Source organism: Carettochelys insculpta, chromosome 1 (assembly GCF_033958435.1).
Source record: "Carettochelys insculpta isolate YL-2023 chromosome 1, ASM3395843v1, whole genome shotgun sequence".
Taxonomy (NCBI): domain Eukaryota; kingdom Metazoa; phylum Chordata; order Testudines; family Carettochelyidae; genus Carettochelys; species Carettochelys insculpta.
The window spans coordinates 252,010,085-252,030,618 of record NC_134137.1 but is presented as its reverse complement, the minus strand read 5'-3'; the positions used below and the strand labels follow the sequence as shown (position 1 = coordinate 252,030,618).

General features: G+C 42.1%; 1 protein-coding gene across 1 annotated transcript in view; it reads left to right on the top strand.

Moving 5' to 3' along the window:
* The window catches only part of ST8SIA1 (ST8 alpha-N-acetyl-neuraminide alpha-2,8-sialyltransferase 1), a 135,426-nt gene extending 115,896 nt beyond the window's left edge, over positions 1–19,530 (top strand). Inside the window, exon 6 of the mRNA XM_074998806.1 lies at positions 19,047–19,530. Coding sequence (XP_074854907.1) covers positions 19,047–19,530 — 484 coding nt within the window. The remainder of the gene's footprint in view (positions 1–19,046) is intronic.
* The last annotated feature ends 1,004 nt before the right edge of the window (positions 19,531–20,534 follow it).

The following is a 20,534-nucleotide window of genomic DNA, read 5'->3' as shown; positions in this document are numbered from 1 at the left end:
ACTGCCACTATACAGTGGTTGGTCTCTGCCATAAAGAAGCACAGGTTTGCTTCTTTTTGTTTGTTTGCTTTTGCTTTTTTCTTTCCTTTTTGTTTGTTTAAATCCTCTGTTGTGTTTATGAATGTTCTAATTATCCCCATAAATGTCCCAAATTTTTTTGGTGGGAGTAGACGGATGCTTTCGAAAGTGCAGTTTCCTTTTGAAGGAACCCTGTCTACATAGCTGTTTGTGTTTCAAAAGCAGCCCCTTTTGGAAGCGAGATCCTGCAGGAGTATGCAAATGAGGTACAAGATATTTAAATCAACACCTCGTTTACATTTTTCATCAGCTGCATTTACAAGCCCCTTCTGAAAGGGAAGGTTAGTGTAAATGCAACCATATTGTTGCTTTGCTGACCTTGTGCGTGTCTGTTAACAGCATTAATCAGCAATTTGGAAAAAATAATCTTGTAATGCAGTCAAATAAACAAACACATCATAGTTAATGCTAAGAGGTGTGTGGTTTTACAAAAATCAGATGTATGGTGATTCAGTGGGACTTAAGTACATGAAGCAAGCGTAACCCCAACCCAACATCTAGAAGCAGTGTTATTTTGTACAATTGCAAACGCTGCAAAATGACTGTTTTTTTTTAACAAATGTCATACGTGTATCCATTTCACCTTCATAAATTTGTACCTACAGCCAGAGAGACCTGACAATGATAGCTTTTCTGACCCAGCAAAAGTAAAAAGATGATGATCAAATTACAGCAGTGATGCAGAATGTATCATTAATTAATCATTTGTGTTCAAGGTAGTACCTGGAGATTTTTAGGTGTTGTCCATGCATAAAATAAGAGATGTTTGTCGGTAAGATCCCATGAGAAGTGAATCTAAAGGGAAAAACTATGTCAGAGAGTTGGCATTTTTCAAAGAGACATTCTGGATATGTCTACAGTATAGCGATTTGTCAACAGAAGTTACTATCGGATGATACCACCCAAGAAAATTTCTGTCAACAGATCACGGCCACACACGAAAGCAGATCGCTATGTCGATTTGCTCTGTCAATAGAGAGCGGCCAGACTGCCCAGATGCTCTCGCTACAGAATGGCCAACTGGAAGCACAGCAGACAGGGCTGCCAGGTGACCCGACCGGAAGCCCTGTCTGTTAACAGAGGGCCCCCCTGGAGTGTCCACACAGCTTTTTTGTTGACAGATTCTGGCATTCTGCCTCATGGGGGAGAGGCAGAAAGCTGTCAAAAAAAGTGTTGAGTTCTGTCGACAGTATGTCAACAGAACACATTTTTAATGTGGATGCTCTGTGGTTTTGTAAGATATTGGGGTTAAAGATACAAACAAGGAAATTCACAGGTTCTATATGAGTCCAATGCACAACTCATATGTGATTCATAACTGTGAAACCTGGACAATTATGATGACAAAGTCAATATGATTATGTCAGGAGAGTCAGAAAAGTATTTGGATCTCATGGTTGATCCATGGACTGGATTTTCTTATCTGGTGTTAGATGACAAGCTGGAAACCTGGTTAAAAAGAATCAGCAAAGCACAGTTAAGACCATCACAAAAACTGGTGTTTTGTCAACAAAACTTTCTCGTGTAGACATAACCCATTAAGGGCTCAAGAGCAAACTATGCCCCTGTGTAGGAAAGACAGGAAGTATGGCAAGAGGCCATCCTGGATTAACTAGGAAATCTTGAATCATTTGAAACTGAAAAAAAGAGTTCTATAAAAAAGTAGAGTATAAATCAAATTTCCAAGGATGAATATAAGCAAAAGAAGAAGGAACAACATTAGAAAGGCCAAGGCACAAAAAGAGATTAAACTAGCTAGAGACATGAAGGTAACAAAATATATTCTATAAATCCATCAGAAACAAGAGGAAGACCAAGGACAGGGTAGGCCCTTTACTGCAGTGTCTTTAGAGAGGCTGCTTCTTGCAGCTCTGTCAATATTAGTTTGTGGTTGCTCGTGTGAAAAGTGTGATGACCCTGGCTTTCATTGTCCTTACTTACCCAATTAGGGTGGCTGCGCTGCGGTTGGTGCCAGAGTCTCCTGTTTGTTGCAGCCAGACTGAGTCTGGCACAGTTCAGGAAACTGAAGGACTGGAACAGGATCAGAAGAAGTGGAGGGCCTCTTTGCATGGTCTCCTTATCTCTTGCTCCCCTACACATGGCTAACAAAAAATCTGCCCTGAGATGGTCAGGCATATTTTTGCAGATGCAATGGGAACACAGCAGCTTCTTTTCGCATGCCTTACTTTTTAAGTGTAGATCTGTCACAGGTAAAGAAGTATCCTATGCAACAGTTCAAAGATGACTATGAAGCTGACAAGAGTATCTGTCTTTTTAGTTTTTGTTCAGCAACTGCTTTTACTCTGTGCAAGTGTGAATAAACAGAAGAAGGTTCTACAGAGGGGACATTTATGCATTAGGGTGGTAAGAAGGGAAATCATTTTCTATGAGCTTCAAAATCATCATTCCATTTCCTTGGTGATCTTTAAGGCATATATTGGTTTCTGTGTTGTGTTACCTACTTGGGAGGAGTAGAAATACCCATGTGTCCATGAAGTCAATAAGGAATATGTCAGCTCAATATTGTTTGAGGTCTTATTTAATTGTAACCAATAAGACTGCAGTGTGTAAATCAGTAAACAAATGTATGAACAGAACAAAGAGGGAAGAAAAAGCATTGGGTGAGGGGAGAGAGAAATAGGGGGAAGAAGAGGAACGTATAAACTATTCATTAAGCAACATATGAAACTGAATTATCAAGACAAGGCGGGAAGAAGAAGAGGATACAACCAATGATATTACATCTCTATGATTTTTTCTGTGGTACCAGCTTGTTATATTTTATTTTGCAAGGAGACATTACCAGAGTGTATGTGGTATGAGTGCAGTTGATGATCATTCCCAAAGGGAAAAACATATTATCAAACTGTCAGGGTTTAATTATTACTTTGCTAATGTTCCCATAAGAAAAACAGATGTTCTCAGGCTGTAAGTTGCATTTCTGATTGAATTAAATGTGGGAAATAAAATAATGGTGGTATTTACATATTTATCAATCTCAGCTCAGCAGAACTAGACACCCTTGAATAATGGTGAGCTGAGTGATTTCATTGTTGGTTCTGTTACTTCTTGAGCTATAAGACTGTGTTTTGCAGAACCTCGTCTCACTGGATTTGACTCTTGGGTCTGAGGTTGGATGCAGTCAGGAGCCTCAGTCTATGCACAGTTCATTGGGAAGAAGATGAGCTTCACTAACATAAGAAGATAGTAAAAGTTGTTTAGAGGTTTGAAATTGGAAAAAAGACAGACCTGACTAATTCATTTGGAGTTTCACATTTCACCAACGTGCGTCTCCAAGGAACATACATCAATAACCAACTCCCTCTATACCCAGCTTTTCCCCTCCTTCTCCCCCTGAAACAATTCCCTGTATGATCTCCTTATCTCAGGCACATCCAAGCTGAGAAGTAGGATATGTCCTGGGGCTTGTTAATTTGAGGGTTTGGAGAGGAAAGATGCTCAGACACAACCTTGATGAAAGAAGAGATAGTAGGTAAATGGATGGATGCATAAAGTACTGATTAGTTATTGCTAACTATGCTTGTTTGAATAAACATATAAAATATTGATTGATTACGACTTTGTTGTTGAAATCAGGTGAGTTTGAAACCTCAGATCTGAAGATGATTCGTTTTTTTTCTCCCTTTACCCTTGAATGGTAAATCTGTATCTGTAAATTTAGAAATCAGTACTATTGTACTTTCAGTAGGGAGATGATTGATTTTTAGATGCACAGTTCCAATAACTTTATTTAGGTCTGTTATTCTATAGTGACATAAATGTAAAGCTGTCAGCAGGGAATATTTGGTCCCACTGGAAAACAGCTCTTGTTATGGGTAATAAAAGGTACAGAAATGCAGGTGTTACTTGTATTGGTTTATAGGTTTTATTCAGCATTTGTCATCAAAACACCTAGATGCTGTACATTTGTCTTTTCAAAGGAGTCTTTAAACACCATAAAATGGATCCAATGGCTAGAAAGCTACAAATCCATGGATATCAACTTCATATCCATGAATACATCACGAGCTTTGTTATCCAGCGTCCCCAGGGAACCATGGATGCTGGATAATAAAATGTGCCAGTTATTTGAGCTGAGGCCAGCAGCTGCCCCCTTCCGCCCCCATGCTCCAGCTGATCCCTCTCTGCCCCACCCCCACACCGGCTGTGCAGTGGGCAGCTGGTCCCAGCTGGCTGCTGGGCTGCCAGTTAATTGAATGTGCCAGTTATCTGAGTGCTGGATAACCAGGCTTTTACTGTATCCTCATGTGAGGATACAGATCCAGATATCTGCAGGTCATTTTTGCGGCTACGTGGGGCTTTACCAATGGGCCCTCTATTGAGCTCCCAGCAGCAAAACTATCCGACACCTCCTGCCCCCTTGACCAGTTTTTATGTCTCCTTTGATGACTCCAATCCTCCAACTTTCTTCTTACGTCAACTTTTATTTCAAATATCACCCCTAAGGAATATTCAATTCTCACTCTCCTCTTTTCTCTCCAGAAAACATCTGAACAACCGCTTTTCTTTTTTTTTTTTTGTGCAGCACTTAAAATATAATAACACTCAGAGTTCATTTATTCTTTTCAATATTCCTCTGTAATACACTACATATGCCAGAGGGTGCAATCCTGCAAAATGCTGAGCATCTTCTTTTGTGTGACAAATGCCCACCACCTCCAGTGAAATTAATGGGAGTAGAAAGGGGTCAATCATTTTTAAGTAGGGTGCTGCATCCAACAGCACTAGGCAACCCCCGTAACCAGTAAGAAACACTCCCACAGATGAATACTTCCTTAAGGAGATGCCCAAACAAAGACATATGGGGGCTGGTCCTCAGCTGGTGCAAATTGTTCTAGCTCGTGGTAATGACGAAGGCTGAAACTCTTTACTACCTTTGCTGTTTCCCTGCAGATAGAGAAGATTACACCAGAGAAGGTGTTTTATTCCATACAGGCATAATTACAGTTTAATTCATCCCAGTTCAGTTGCACGCGGGTGAGCTATGAAATAATGACTAATAGGCACAGGTGGGTATGAATAGCTCTGTTTGAACGGGCCTTATATCCAATGCATCAGGTCTGCTTTGTTTATTAATCAAAACCTCACCATCTGCACCTGCAGGAGTATGAAAAACATTTTTCAACGTGACCTTAAAAGAACATAAAAAGCACAGTAGTGAGGAGTCAAATCCAGGGCTGTGCTGATTTACACTGAGGGGCTGGCCCCAAAAGATCAGGACAACATAAAATGTATGGTGTTAGCACTGATGACTTATTGATGGTTTATTGATTCCTAGTTGTGTAACTTGCACTCATGGCATTTACCAAGGTCTTTTAGATTTTTAAAAAAATTCATTGAAAATCTCTTTTAGCCTCCATGGATGATAGTTGCTTGGGATAAGCTGTTCTTACTTCCCCTACTTCCAGAGCAGGAAATGCTGATGCTTCCAATGGAGAAATAGCAGAGTACCAATGCTCGATAAACTGTTTTCAGTGCTGATTGGAAGGGCCAGATTCTGATTTATGCTGAGATCTCTTTATGCCACTGTGTGACCGTGTGCTAGCAACCTAGAGCTCTCTGTGGTCACTACGGTACTACCTTATTATCCCCATGAGTGGTTTTAATTGGAGGGATGGGTGCTCAGTGGCTTAATTAGGCAGAAGACTAAAGCTAATGTGAGCAATCAACTTGTCAGCTGGGAACAGTTAAAAGAGCAGGAAGGAAAATACAAGAAAGAGGCGGGAGGCCATGTGGCTCACAGGACACTGCAGAGTGGTGATTCCGGCTCTGGAGTCATGTGTGGCTCTTGGAGCCTTTAAATGCAGCTCCTCCTAGATCCACACGTGGGGAGTGCTGTCCACCCGCTCTGCACATGTGACCCACCAGTTGGTAGGAGAAGCACGTGGTGGCTCAGTGGTGGTGACTTTGGCCCCAGTGGCAGTGACTCCAGAAGCCCCAGCCACTCCAGTGGCCCTGGTGGTGGCCTTGGCTGCTCTTTTGGCCCCAGCAGCAGTGGCCCTGGCCACTCAGACAATGGCTGCAGCAGCTCCAGAAGTGGCTCCAGAGGGCTCTCATGAGCTGCCAGCATTGATTCAGAACTGGAGAGCTGGGGATGCCTGGCTCAGCAGGAGGGAGAGAGAGTTTATTTAGAGGGGGGACTGGGAGTGCCGGGGACTGGAGGAGCCTGGCTCTGAGGGAGTGGGAGGGGGAGGGCATTTATTTAGAGTGGGGCAGGGTCTGGGGGGAGCCTGCCTTTGGGTCAGGACATTTATTTAGAGAGGGGGTCTGTGGCATATATGAAAGGATGACAACCACAAGTGTGGTGATCTTTGAATTCCTATTAGACACCACTGATTTAAGGGATACTGGATCCCAGGATGGTGAGGGCTTGTTCTTCCCATGCCTGAAGATTGGGCTTGGGGGACATTTCCTTCCAATTGTATGTAGCAGTGTAAGGCTGTCCTGGTGGAAGGGACCCAATAAACAACACACAAGAGCATAGAAACTCAAAAGTGCCCAGCCTGTTGATGGTGGGCCAAAAGGCCGAGAAGAGAACCCTGTCACATCATCTGAAGGGAGCCTTTAAATGATTGTACGTGTAGCTTGTATTACTTTTAGGGTCCCTTTAGAGTATCGGACTGCAGTGATGTGCCTTTAGTGCAAAATGGGAATCAGGCCCTATGATTTACAGCAGAGACTATTTTAAATGGGAAAATCTTCTACGACTTCTCACGGCCGTCCTCTTTCATAAGCAGGCACTCAACTTTTCAGTGTAAGGTTGCTTGCCAGTCTGACCTTCTATGTACTCAATTTGTGTAGTTACAAACGTCCTCTCTTCCAGAGGCATTTGTCACCTTGAGGTTCTGTTGTAGAAGATTTGGGAGCTACTTGTGTAGCTCAGGAAGCAATAGGGTGTCACAACTGTGCATAGCAATTAGTTCCCATGCCCACTATGCATAAGGATGTCACGGTGGGATGGCATCCTTGTGTTATGACATGCCAATACAGTATTGTGATGTTGCAACATAAGCATAATTACCTAGGACACAGGAGTTTGCTTTTGCTGGGCATACTAAGGTTGGAACTTTCTGGGTGAAATATGATCGGAGTAGTTATTGTTTAATTATTACAGATTGTTTCATTTTATCTTATTACTTTAAGATCGTAAAAATGCATAACACTTCACTTATTTTGTGAGGAACTCTACCTTAATAGTTACACATTGTTCTGTTTCCATTGGGATAGTATTTAAAATTGTACATGATTTTCCCTTTTGGACTTTAACCCCATTTGGCCTTTAACCTTTTTCAGCACACACACTGGTTCAGCACAGACGCTAATCCTTTTAGACGCAGCTCATTATTGCACATAATAAAATTGGGAAGAGAGAGAAAAGCTTTAATTCATTATGAATAGTAGGTCTATGTATAGCCATGGACACATGCTGGATATAATTATACTGTCATCATCTGATTAGTCTTGAGATTCAGTTTAATGGAGTCACAATGTGCTTATCATGGGACAGTTCAATGAGTAGATAATATCCTTAAGTAGTTTATAGGGATGATGAGAGGTTGTACAGGTTGAACCTCTCTAGTCCGGCACTCTCTCGTCTGGCAACATCTGTGTTTGCCATGATTTTAGTTGTCCATATCCATGATAAGTGGACATCCCACTAAGTTTCTTGCAGTCCCATAAAGTTTGTTTACAGCCGGCAGTCCTGGCTCTTAGTGTTGTGTGCTGTTATTTAGCTCTGATATACCCCTAAATGTCTTCTAACAGCCCAGTAAGCAGTGGAAGTGTTGGTAACGCTGCCAGACAATGTTGACCTCCCATATGCGGGCAAATTCCCTCATCCAGCACTGGTCAGGTCCTGAGGCTGCCGGATTAGAGAGCTTCAACCTGTAGTGCTTTTACAGTAAACGGCCAGATTAATGCTTAGCGGAGCTAGGAGATAAAAGTCTTGGAAACAGAGTTGAGCAAATCACAAAGAGTTTGGATATTTATATAAACTCTGAAAACTTTGGACACTTGGTACCTTATTCAAAGGCCAGTGAAGACAAAAGAAAGCCCTCCCTCCCACCAACTGCTTTCATTGGGCTTTTGAATCAAGACTCTGTTCAAAAATAGCTAAAATGTTTTGAAGTCACTTTTGTCTTTTTGCCCTGTCTTATTTTGAGTGGACGGAACTCTAAATCATTCAGTGTTTGCCCCTCGCCTGTTTCATACTTTCATTCTAATCTCACCACCTTTTGATGGTACACTGGAAAATTTCTGTTCTCTGCCTTTAGCCTGCATTTCTCAGAAATGTCTTCCTTTTGGTGTTGGTCTCAGACACATCCTAGATCTGTTTAGTGTCTCTACCTTTTGCATCCCCTCATCATGTTCCAACTCCTGCCCTCCCAATAAAGGTGTAAGCAGCTAACATCAGTCTGTGCTGCAACTTCAATTCATAACGTAGCTGTAACGTTCCACGGTAGACGTAGTTTTATGTGAGAGATCTCAATGGATACAGTGAGGACAGTGAGATGAAGAGATCAAACAAAGTGATGCTAATGAAGAACAAAGAGAAGTTACCAGCTGCAATAGGAAATGTTGTCTCATGAAATTAAATATCTCTGTGATGTGCTGCACCTGATTATGGAGTTTTGTTTCTCTTAATGATTTTGACTATGGTGTCATTTCAAAATCTGATGGCCATGTGTTCATTTTTATAGCCTTTTATCGTGCTTAGCTAATCAAAACACCCAAACAAGCACTCGCAGTTTGTCTTTCTGTTGTCAAGGGGATAAAAGCAAGTTGTTACAGAAGCTGTCCCTTAAATATTGGGTATCATTCTTTATGAAGAGTCCATTTCAAAGCTCTCTATTTTGGAGTAAGCCCTATAGAGGGTGTTCTTTTCTATCTTCCCCTCAAACACGGCATTTATTTTCTAACTGTTGCAGATAAACTGATCAAAAACATATTACACCAAATTCTCTACTGGAGTAATTTTGTTGATGTTAGATATGACATCAGTAGAGTTACAGCAAGAAGACAGACTATGATGCATTGTTCTTTGAGCATAGTACCTTGCCACAATTCTGAACTAATACAGGTTGAAGCTGTCTAGTCTAGCACCCTTGGGATCTGAGTGGGGTGAGGAGCGAGAGAATTTGTCAAATGATGGGAGTTTAATATTGTCTAGCATATTACCAACACTTCCACTGCTTACTGGACTCTCAGAAGAAGGTTAGGGGTAAATTACAGCTAAATAACAGCACAGAACACTGAGAGCCAGGACTGGTGGCTGTAAACAAACTTTACGGGACTACTGTAAACCCGTGATAAGTGGACATCCAGCTGACTAACACCATGCCAGATTACAAATGTTGGTGGATGAGAAGGTTCTGGACTAGAGAGGTTCAATCTGTATACAGCAACGTCACAACGTTAGCGAGTGCAACATTTGCAAATTCAATTATTCACAAATGGTCACTTCCGTGGGGCTCTGAGCCTGCCGTATTTGCAAACTCTGAGCCCTCATGAATGTTGCAACCCTACTGTACTATAGTTTTTTAAAATGCTGAAAATATTTCAACATAGTGTGTTCTCTGCAGTTTATATCCAGCATAGTGCCTTGTATGTGGTCCATATTTACACTGGCAGCCTCTTTGTCACTTTTACTCATTCTGCTGACTAACGATTTCATCCTGTGTAAGATTTGTAGCTGTAGATAGCGGGCAAAGTATCATTTACTACAAACTTTTTCTTATCGCACCACACTTGGGGCACATCACCAGTGTGCCATACATCCTCCTTTAAATTTATGAAGATAAATGCCATTCCTCAAGCTCAAGCTATTATATGTACTCTGTGAAGTACATGCACTTGGGAGAAATACCATGATGATGCTGAATTAGTCTTTGCTGTGTTCAGATAACTCCATCAGTCAGTGAATTTTCCTTGTGCGGTAAGCATTATATATATTATTTTTGCTGTGTCTGTTCATCTGGCTGTCTGGGCAAGGTTCTACCATGTCCTCACCCCGTCCACACTGTGCCAGCTCCTCGCCCACCCAGCAGGGGCCCAGTCCAACCACCCAAAGGACCCCCCCCACCTGCACCGGCCTGTGGGGGACCTGGTCCAGCCCCTGAATGGAGCCCCCTTCCCACACTGTGCCAGCCCCATTCCTCCCCTAGCCAGCACAGGGCCAGGCCCAGGCCCCAACAAAGCACTTCCCCTGGCCAGTGTGGGGCCTGGCACATGCACTGTGGATGTATATTACAACAAGTTTCTGTCTAGAACTTTCTTCCAGCCCAACTTCCATTTGCAAGCAGAGCTGCACCAAGGCCTCTAGTATCACGTATAAGCAGATAATGAATCCACCCATATCAAGTGAAGATGATCTCCATTTCTTCAAACAGTGTTATGGTTTGTGCTCTTTCTTCCTGAGCAGTTACACTCCTGCACAACAGGAGCACAATGTTTGTAATGTGTTTTTTTTTTTATGTCATGTATTTTATCCTCTGACTGTATCTCTTTAAGTTCAATGTAGGTATGTTTGCTACCTGTCTTGTGCATGTGTGTTTCACTACCTCCTATGGTCTCATCCCTGTGTTCCGTCATAGCTTCTCTCAATGCTTTGACAACATGTAGCACTATCTAAGATTTAAACATCATCATCTGTCCCCACTACGAGTGGGGATAATTGAAGGGACGGAAGAGAGGGAAAACCGAGCTCCCAACACAACGTATGTATGAGCATGAAACAGGGCCCTGCTCAGGATTACAGTGACAACTCCCTCCCAAACAATGTCTGTATACATAGACTCCATCAAGGGTGGGTACCTCTCCTACAGATCCTGGCAGTACTGTGCACATCTGGCTGAGTCTGCTGTTCATGCTCCACTGGCTGACAGGAACATGAGGTGCATTTTAAACGTGCCTGATTTTTTTTTTTAAGTTTACACACACTTTCCGGCCTGTGATTGCACATATATTCCTGGGAAAGAGTGTCTGCCCCAACAGAGGGTTCTGCATGGAAGCCCACCTCCATGGTGACTGAGCATGCCATGCTGGATGGGTTCCTATTACTCCCCTTCTGGAGCATCTTCTGTACACAGACTGATGTGGTATTGCTGAGCTTAGCAACACCTGTTGTTTTGTGTTGCCTTTTTGTTTTGCAGGATGGCATGTGTGTTACCTGTTCCTCACTGGTACAAGTGGTATGCATAATGTCTGGCTTCCTGCGTGTATTTTCACAGTTTCTTCTGTGCTCATCCCCTTCTTTGTCTTTCTCCACTTCTGAATTGGAATTCATATTCAAATTTGACACATTAGCACATGGCATGAACAGAGACACCAATTACCTCATGCATTACAAGGACTGCTTCCCTTCCTTTGATCCTCATAATTATCTCAGACAGGACACTTAACATCCCCCCGCCTCCTTCAGTCCTATGTCCTTGATTTGTCAGTTTTTAATTGCAATTTTTTTGGTCCTCTGTACTTATAAGTGTCAGTCTGTATTGGAACTGAAATTGATCTGAAGAAGTGGATTTGTCCCGTGAAAGCTCCTCACCAAATAGATCATTTTGTTAGTCTTTGAAGTGCTACATTGGCTGTCAGCCTGAAAATGTATGTTACCATATCCAATAGTTGCATAATAATTAATATTGGGTCTTGTTAAACATTTTGTTTGAGTCAAAACAAGATGTTTTGTTTCTAGTTTCAATTTTTCTTTTTTAGTTTTTAAAAATAAAACTACCTTTAAGTTTTGAAACAAAAAGTTGTTTCAGTTTAAAAAGTTGTAATGGTTGGTTTAAACAAAGGCCACACAAAACATTCAGATTTGTGCTGTTTATCTTTGTATCAAAACAGTTTTTGGAAATCTACATGTATTTTAAATGCTTTGATTGAATGGAATCTGCATTTTTCATTTCCTCCCAGTTCCATCTTTTCCCTCAGAAACTTACAGCAGTAAGAATTATATATCTACCCGATTTCCTTGGTCTCCTTTGCCATTTCTCTTTTCTGGGTTTTTCCCTCCCAAGAAATGCCTGCATTGCATTGTTAATTTTTGGTCATATATCTAAACTCTTTAGGTGCCTTTGTGTTATTTCTCTGTCCTGGTGCCACTCATCGAAATTTAATACCACCTAGAAATGTCAGTAGCACGCTGTTTAGCCTCTCTTTCAATCACAAACACTGTGCTACCCTACTAGATACCTCCACGCAATGTAACATTACTCATTGCTGCTGGATATTTAAAACTCAATGAATTCAGTACCCTCTATTTTCAAGGACATAAAGACTAGATTGATAATTTTTCCTCTCTTCCTATTCCTTTCAGCGGGCGTAACTGATTGCAGCATCAGTCTGGTCCAGGGCTCTGAGATGTCAGTGGAAGCTAGATCAATCTCTTACTCAGAAATGTTGATGATGCACAAAATGTAATAGAATATAGCACACTCCCTTTTAGATGTCTGATTTTCAGGGCCAACAGGTGTGAAAAAGCAGTACAAACTTATTTTGTGCTTAAAATCAGTAGCTATGGCTCAGAATATAGTCAGACTGTTGAATAATAAGTTGACATTTTTATATTCACCCATTGTTTTGGGGTTGAATTGCACTTTTAAGCCTATAATTTTTCTTGGGTACGCCATAAAATGAGCAAAATCACTCTAGTTTTGCCTTAATGATTCATGCCAGCAAAAGCGTTTGATAGGATAAAGGCAGAGGTAAAATACTTCTTTCTTTGGAAAACAATCTCAACCATACACATAAAACGATTTAAATTTAAATTGTCTGTTACCACTCTAGAAACAGATCTTGGTGTCATTGTGGCTAGTTTTCTGAAAACATCTACTCCATATGCCACAGCAGTCCAAAGGCAAGCAGAATGTTGGGAAGCATTAGGAGAGGGATAGTTAAGACAGAAAATATGATATTGTCTCTATGTATGTCTATTATATTGTTTCTATGTAAGTCCGTGAATATTGTGTGCAGGTGTGGTTGTCCCATCTCAATCTAACAGAATTGGGAAAGGGATAGAAAAAAGGCAACAATTATTAGGATTATAGATCAGCTTTCATATGAGGAGAGATTAATAAAACTTGGACTTGTCAGCTTGGAAAAGAGGTGCCTGAGAGGGAATATGAGAGATGTCTGTAAAATCATGACTGGTGTGGAGAAAGTTAACAAGGAAGTGTTTACTCCTCATAACACCAGACCTAGGGATCACCAAATGAAATTAACAGGCAGCAGGTTTAAAACAAATAAAATGAAGTATTCTTCACACAACCCATGGTCAACCTGTGTGATAGGTTACCTGAGGCTATGGTAAAGGCTATGGCTATACCAGGATTCAAAAAGAACTAGATAAATTCATAGCGGATAGTTTCATCAGTGGCTGTTACCAGGATTGTCAGGGATGTGCACTCGAGCCTCTGTCTGCCAGAAGCCAAGAATAGGTGACGGGATGGTACGCTTGATGATTACCTCTTCTGTTTATTGCCTCTGGGGCACCTGACATTGGCCATAGCTGGAAGACAGGATACTGAGCTGGACGGACCTTTGGTCTGACCCCATATGACTGTTCTTATGTTTACTTTCACATTTTCCAGGTTCTCTTATGCACTGTGTACTCAAAAGTAGTGGTTAGAGGAATATGTAATATAATAGACATTACTCGGGGTGCTTAAAACAAAACTTTGCACTGACAGTAGTGTGCCTTCCCTTCATGCCTGTAAGGTGAGCTTCCCTGTAATCCTCAATGGCAAGTAAGAATTGTTTTGTTTAATTAGTTTCACTGGGTGTTATTTTGAATGACTTGCAAACTATCCTACACTATCAGCTGAACACTTTAATCATCCCTAACCCGACTGATAGCCCTTTGTTGTCATGTTCTATTCAAATAACATTAATAATTAATGATTAAGTTAATATCTCTGTCATCTTGCCATGTTGGGTAGAACATTATAGCTAGTGGGATGTTATTGTTCATAGGCCATATACATGGCAGTGATACAGTGATACATCGGTAATACCAGATACAGTGTCATCTTAGTACTTCCTTATGGAATACCCTTTACAGTATGGAAATACAGGAATTGTTTACAATCATGTTAGTTTTGGGAGTGTCAGCTCTAACTTCTGATGTCATAGGACGGCCTAAGTCCTGTGTCTATAGTACATGATCAGCATGACATGCTCTAGATTCACACATATATGTCTGAATGCCTCCTTTCCCATCTTAGCTGTAACGTTTGGAGTGATGGGTTTGGTAGGAAGTGTCATGGTGCCATGAGTTGGAACAGCAGTTTGAGTGAAAATGAAGAGATAGGTCCTCTGTCTATTTTGTAAGTGTGACTGCTGTGGAATTTTGTATTTTAAATATAAATAAACCTTAGAAAGGCAGAAAAGTCAGCAACCAATAGCAAACCTACCAAAAAACAAAGTAAAATAGACAGAAGGCCAGCATGCTCCTGATCGTAAGTATCTTTACAATAATACGCCTTGGTACAGCAGCGTAGCTAGTAAGTCTTCTTGGCTTAGGTGTTTACTTTTATGGACCAGTTTATACTCAGGACAGGTCTATACTAGTTCAAAAAGTCATTTTAAAATATGCAATTCCAGCTATGACAATTGCATAGCTGGAATTGATGTATCATATATCGCTTTCTCTGGACATCCATACAGCAAGAGGTCGAAAGGAGAAACTCTCCCATTACCTCCCTTACTTCTAGGAACAATGAGAAGTGCCAGAGCCAACTGTAAAAACCCTCATGGTTTGATTTAGTGCATCACCAGCAGATGCACTGAATCGAACCCTGGAAGATTTATCCTCAATGAGTCAATCTCCTGGTAAGTACAGACGTACTTTCAGTCTCAGTAACAAAATCATAATGGCATCATGGTACCATTATGAACTTGGATGCAGCCATTCCGAATGTGATGCTAACAGTGACAATACTGTAATTATTTTCTTTTCAAAATAGAAAGAAAAATGCCTAAGGCATCTCAGATATCACTCTGTGGTAAGAGTTAGAAAATACAACTTTCACCTAGCGACTACTGTGGATTACACAGGCTTTATGGAAAGCTAAAGTATTCAGTTATGCAGGTATTGGTCTGGATAACATAACTCACATGAACTTTTTTATACAAAGTTCAACTAGGCGTGCAAAAATTTGGTTTCCTCCAGGTCTGGCTTGTGAACCAACACCTTAGAAATAAGAACTGAAACAGAGTTAGATCAGAATGGGGAGGAGTACCAATAAAATGCCTCAGAAAAGACTTCTGTCCTATTTCTGGCTTGTCTGAAAGCACAGATGGTGGAAATCTTGACATTTTGCTGAGATTTCCAGCTCCTTGTAAGACCTTTGCCATGACTCTGCTCCCCAGAAGGAGTGTGAAGCAGTGGAGCAGGGTAAGCCCCTATACCTAAACCCCGCTCCCTGGCAAGAGCACCGGATGGGTGGGGCAGATCAGGGTACAAGTATGCCCATTTTACCAGGGCTCCTCGATTGTTCAGAGTCTTGTCCATGGGCCCTCTTGGTCCAGTGGCTAATCTGTGACTGTCCACACCATATCCTCACAGCTAAAACAAATGGGCACTTCAGTAAGGCAGTGCAGGAACCCCAAACGCATCCCTATTTTAAGATGTATTTTGAACTCTTCCTGGTGAATGAAATGCGAACAGCAACATCTGCTGTCTGGGTACTCAGCTGCTTTTGGGCTAATTGTCCGGCTGTGCTGCGACAGGCTCTGCAGCCACCCTAACTGCCACTGGATGCCTCTTCAGAAGCACAGCGTTGGCCAATTACGCCTGCACCACCATCTTTCCCAGCAGCCAGCACAGCGGTCATAGTTTGGGGGAGGGATGAGTTAAGTGGCATTGGCTATCCCGGGCAGCAGAATCCCTAGCAATCCTCGTGGTGTCATTTAAAGAAGGGTTCAAGCCATTTAGCTCAAGGTCAGGGAAGCCCAAAAGTGACCAAAAGCTGCTTCTCATCCCCTCTTCCGAGTTGTACTGGGCACTCTGCACCACAAAGGAGGAGCAGGGCATTCTCTGTGGTTACCACCATGCCAGAGAGATGAGAATTGCTAATGGATGGCTTTTATTCCTCTTTGTTTCTACAGCAGCCCTGTAAAATAATGGCCAGACCAATTTTCAAATCTCTTATTTTAATAGCAGTAAGCATGTGGAACTGATTAGTATTAGTGTAATTGCGATAAGTACTTTCATATAATTTCTCCTGTAATTGAGTATAAATTATGCAGACTTTCGGGGGAGGGGGGCAAATGATTCTTTGTGCTTTCCAAATTAGAAATCCCTCTCCTGTTCTGTAGATGATGAGAATTCATTTTCCTGAGCCTTCAAAACATGAGCATCTGAGAGATTGCCATTCATACAGGTAGATGGCGCGTATGCCCATAGGAGGAGGGCCTGGTAAGAGCACCCAAGGCTTTTAACTTATCAGTAGTTGTTTCAAATCTGGCTCTTCCAAGTAATTACCCTGGGATGGCTCCTAGGTGACCTATGTGATAATAACTGTGACTCGAATCCAATTCCTGGAACATTATATAGCCATGGTGTCCAATGTGTTCGCTACTCACCACATGTGGCGAATAGGACACTGCATACCTAACTCATGAGCAATAATAACTCTTCGAATTCATCACACGTGCTCAAGATGATTAGCACAGGCACTCACCCCTGCAGGCACTGACCCTTCCTGCTCATGGACTGGCCAGCACTCATGCTCTGTAGCCTGCACTAATGTTCACTGAACTTTGGGATTTTAATCTATAAAGCGTGAAATGCTTTGGAATCTGACCACCTTGAGGACAACTCATGAACTGACAGCCTATTTGCAAGCGACAAAGGCATGGGAGCTAGGAGGCCTGTGATTTAAATAGGAAGTGGCAAGGTGCTCAGTATGGTATGATCCATCTCCCAAGCCCAATCACAGACAGCTGCTTCAGTCATCATGATTGCTGTCCCTGATTGGCTAAGTATTGCACACATTGTTGTTTTTGTTCCGGTCATCCCCACTGACCCAACATTAAGCTGTACGTTTGTCTCATCAACTTGCTATAACCTGTCTTTTAGGTTATAAACTATGGGGCACGGACTATCATTTTTTATTTGTTTGACTGGTGCTTAGCAAAATGGACCCAATCTATCGGACAGGTAGGGGTTTATCACACTATAAATTTTATGTAGTGGGCTGAAGGTGATTGATTGATTGATTGAGTCTGAATTTTAATACTGAACAACAGACATTGCACATTGGAATAACCACCTAGGAAAATCTCAAAGCACAGTTAATAAGATGCTGGGGTAGTAGGTTAGTAATATTATTAAATCTCTGTTGCATATGAGATCTACATGAAGTACATGTAAAAATAAACTCATATTGGACTGAGAGGAATGTGGCCAAATGTTCTCCTTTTATTTATTCAGAGATAATCCTCATCTGGTGTTAATATGCAGTTTTCACTAGCTAAGGATCTGGCCCCCTCTGCCACTGAGATTTAAAAACGTGTTTTAGAAATAGCTGTATATATACTATAGTCTATGAAATATTTTGTTGGGTATTACATGATTCCCTGCTAACTAAATATGATACCTACAACAAGATACTATTGTGGAAGGGCATAGAAACAGGAACATCTATTTATTTTTTAACCCTCCATTTCAATTGTGTGTGTGTGTGTGTGTGTGTGTGTGAAAGAGACAGTGTGTTGCATGGTGGTGGGATTGTGGTATCACCATGTTACCCATGTGCGGTTTGTCTACATTCAGTGCCTCATTAGCATGCTGGCAGCTGCGGCAGTTCGAAATTGCCACATTTTGCTGCCGCGCGGCTTGCCTACACAGGTCATTTTCAAAAGGACCCCATCAACTTCGAAATCTCTTTATTCATGGGAAGCTCATAGGAATAAGGGGATTTCAAAGTTGGTGGGGTCCTTTCGAAAAGGACCCTTGTGTAGGCAAGCTGCGTGGCAGAAAAATACAGCAATTTCAAACTGCTGCAGCCGCCAGCATCCTAATGAGGCACTGAATATGCATTTCAGCACCTCGTTAGCATTCTTCCGTCTGGCCATTATCATGGCCATTTTTGAAGTTTTTACTAAATGTAGACATGGCCATATTGTCTTTCAGATGAATTACAATGCAGAGTCAAATGTAACTGTAGTACCCAGAGGCACTGAGACCTCATAGTAGAGTGAGTGAAGTCTCTGCTCTACAGCCTCAGGTGAGAGCAAGCTGGCCTTCATCTCATGGGATAGAGCACAGGGCTTTAGCCCCTACGGTCAGAGGTTCAGTTCCTATTGCTGCCAACCTGGGTCTGTTGCTGTTACACTTGGCAGTAAGACCTCATATAGAGTGAGTGAAGTCTCTGGGTACTACATAATTTTCAGTCATTATTACAAATTATATGGAAAGAGCAAGGGTGTAGGGCCTGGAGCTACAAAAGGACTGGTGCATTGCAATGCTGAGCATCCTAGAGCCTAGACAAGCGCTGGTAAAACACACAGCCTGATTTATTTGTCTAGGCTACCTATCCAATGAATAAAGAGAGATGGGCACCTAACCATGTGATCCACAAAAGCCAGCATGCTTGGCCAATGGAAGATGGCCACCAGAGGAAATTGTCCTGAGCCTGCCCCCTCTCACAGCATCTAAGTCCAGGCTGCAGGGAGGTGAGACAAGGTTTGTTTTCATATGAGATTTGAAAAGAAGTGAAGAGTTAGAATGGAGAGCTACAGGAAGATGGGTCCAGATGGCACTAGGGAAAGGGATAGTGGTAACAAGCAAAGGGAATGGGTAGGCAGGATGGCAGAAACAGCCCAGATGGTAAGCTAAAGAAAATACATGAATAATTTTAAATACATGAATGTTGGTTTTAGCTGTATTCTGAAACGGACAAGAAAATACATGCAACCCCCATGCATTTGTTGTGTTTTCACAGGTTCCAAAATCTGCTCTGGTCTCGAAAAACCTTTGTGGATAGTGTTAAAGTCTATAACCGTAGCTACATTTATATGCCTGCCTTCTCTATGAAGACGGGGACAGAGCCATCTCTACGGGTTTACTACACCCTGGAGGACTTCGGTGCCAACCAGACGGTGCTCTTTGCCAATCCCAACTTCCTGCGTGACATTGGCAAGTTTTGGAAGAGCAAAGGGATCCATGCCAAGCGTCTGTCAACAGGCCTTTTCCTTGTCAGCGCAGCCCTAGGTCTGTGTGAAGAAGTAACTATCTATGGCTTCTGGCCTTTTTCTGTGGACCTTCATGGGAGGTTTATCAGTCATCATTACTATGACAATGTGTTGCCTGATTCTGGGTTTCATGCCATGCCTGAAGAGTTTCTACAGCTCTGGTTTCTCCATAAAAATGGGGTACTGAGAATGCAGCTGGAACAGTGTGAGCCTTTACTCCAGTCCTCTGCTTAAGGGCCATAAGGAAGGGTATGGAGGAGCCTCTTTTTTTTAATTTCCATGTTCTCCGTGGAGAAAACCAAAACGGGAAAATATTTATGGATTTGCAGAGACCTTAAAGATGCAACTTGTTCCATGAAGGCCAAATAAGAGACAAGTCCTTCCACACAGTGTTACAAAACAGAGACGTGAACAGCTCTCATGGAATTCACTCAGCACAATTATGAAATTGCTCTTGGAAGCAGCACAACTGAACCTGATTGGTTATCAATTTAAAAGGGGCATTAAGGATTGGAGGGAGGCAGGGCCTTGAAGGGCTTTTGCTGACTGTGCCAAATGCTACCAGCTGTTGAAAAATCCACTTCATTACAGATAAGCACAGACCCCTTTCTTGCTTGCTTTCTTTCCTCACTCCTTCCTTCCAGCCAGGGGTGCTGAGTGTCACCAGCACCCAGTGTCTTCAAGCGATGGAGCTTGTGGATGATTGGAATCTGGTACGGGTTGAACCTCTCTTGTCTGGCACCCTTGGGACGTGACTGGTGCTGGATGAAAGAATTTGCTGGTTGATGGGAGGTCAATATTGTCAAGCACACTACCAGCCCTTCCACTGCTTACTGGGCTCTTAGAAGACATTTAGGAGTAAATTACAGCTAAAGAAGAGCACAAAACACTGAGAACCAGGACTGGTGGCTGGAAACAAACTTCATGGGACCACAGGAAACTTGGCCACACACATGATAAGTGATCGCCCAGCTAACTAAACTCCTGCTGGATTATGGAGTTTGCCAGACGAGAGTTCCAGATTAGAGAGTTTCAACCTGTATAACAGTGCCCACTTGTGTAATAGAGCGATTCCCGTATCCTGGAAAACCCCTACCTAGCCACAGTATTTACCTTGTTGTTTACAACCATGTCCATGTAGCATTGAGGACTAGAAATGGTTGGAGAATGGTCATCAATTTTAATTAAATGTTGACAAATTCTTTGGGCAAATTTAAGCTAAAAATGATTCCAGTATC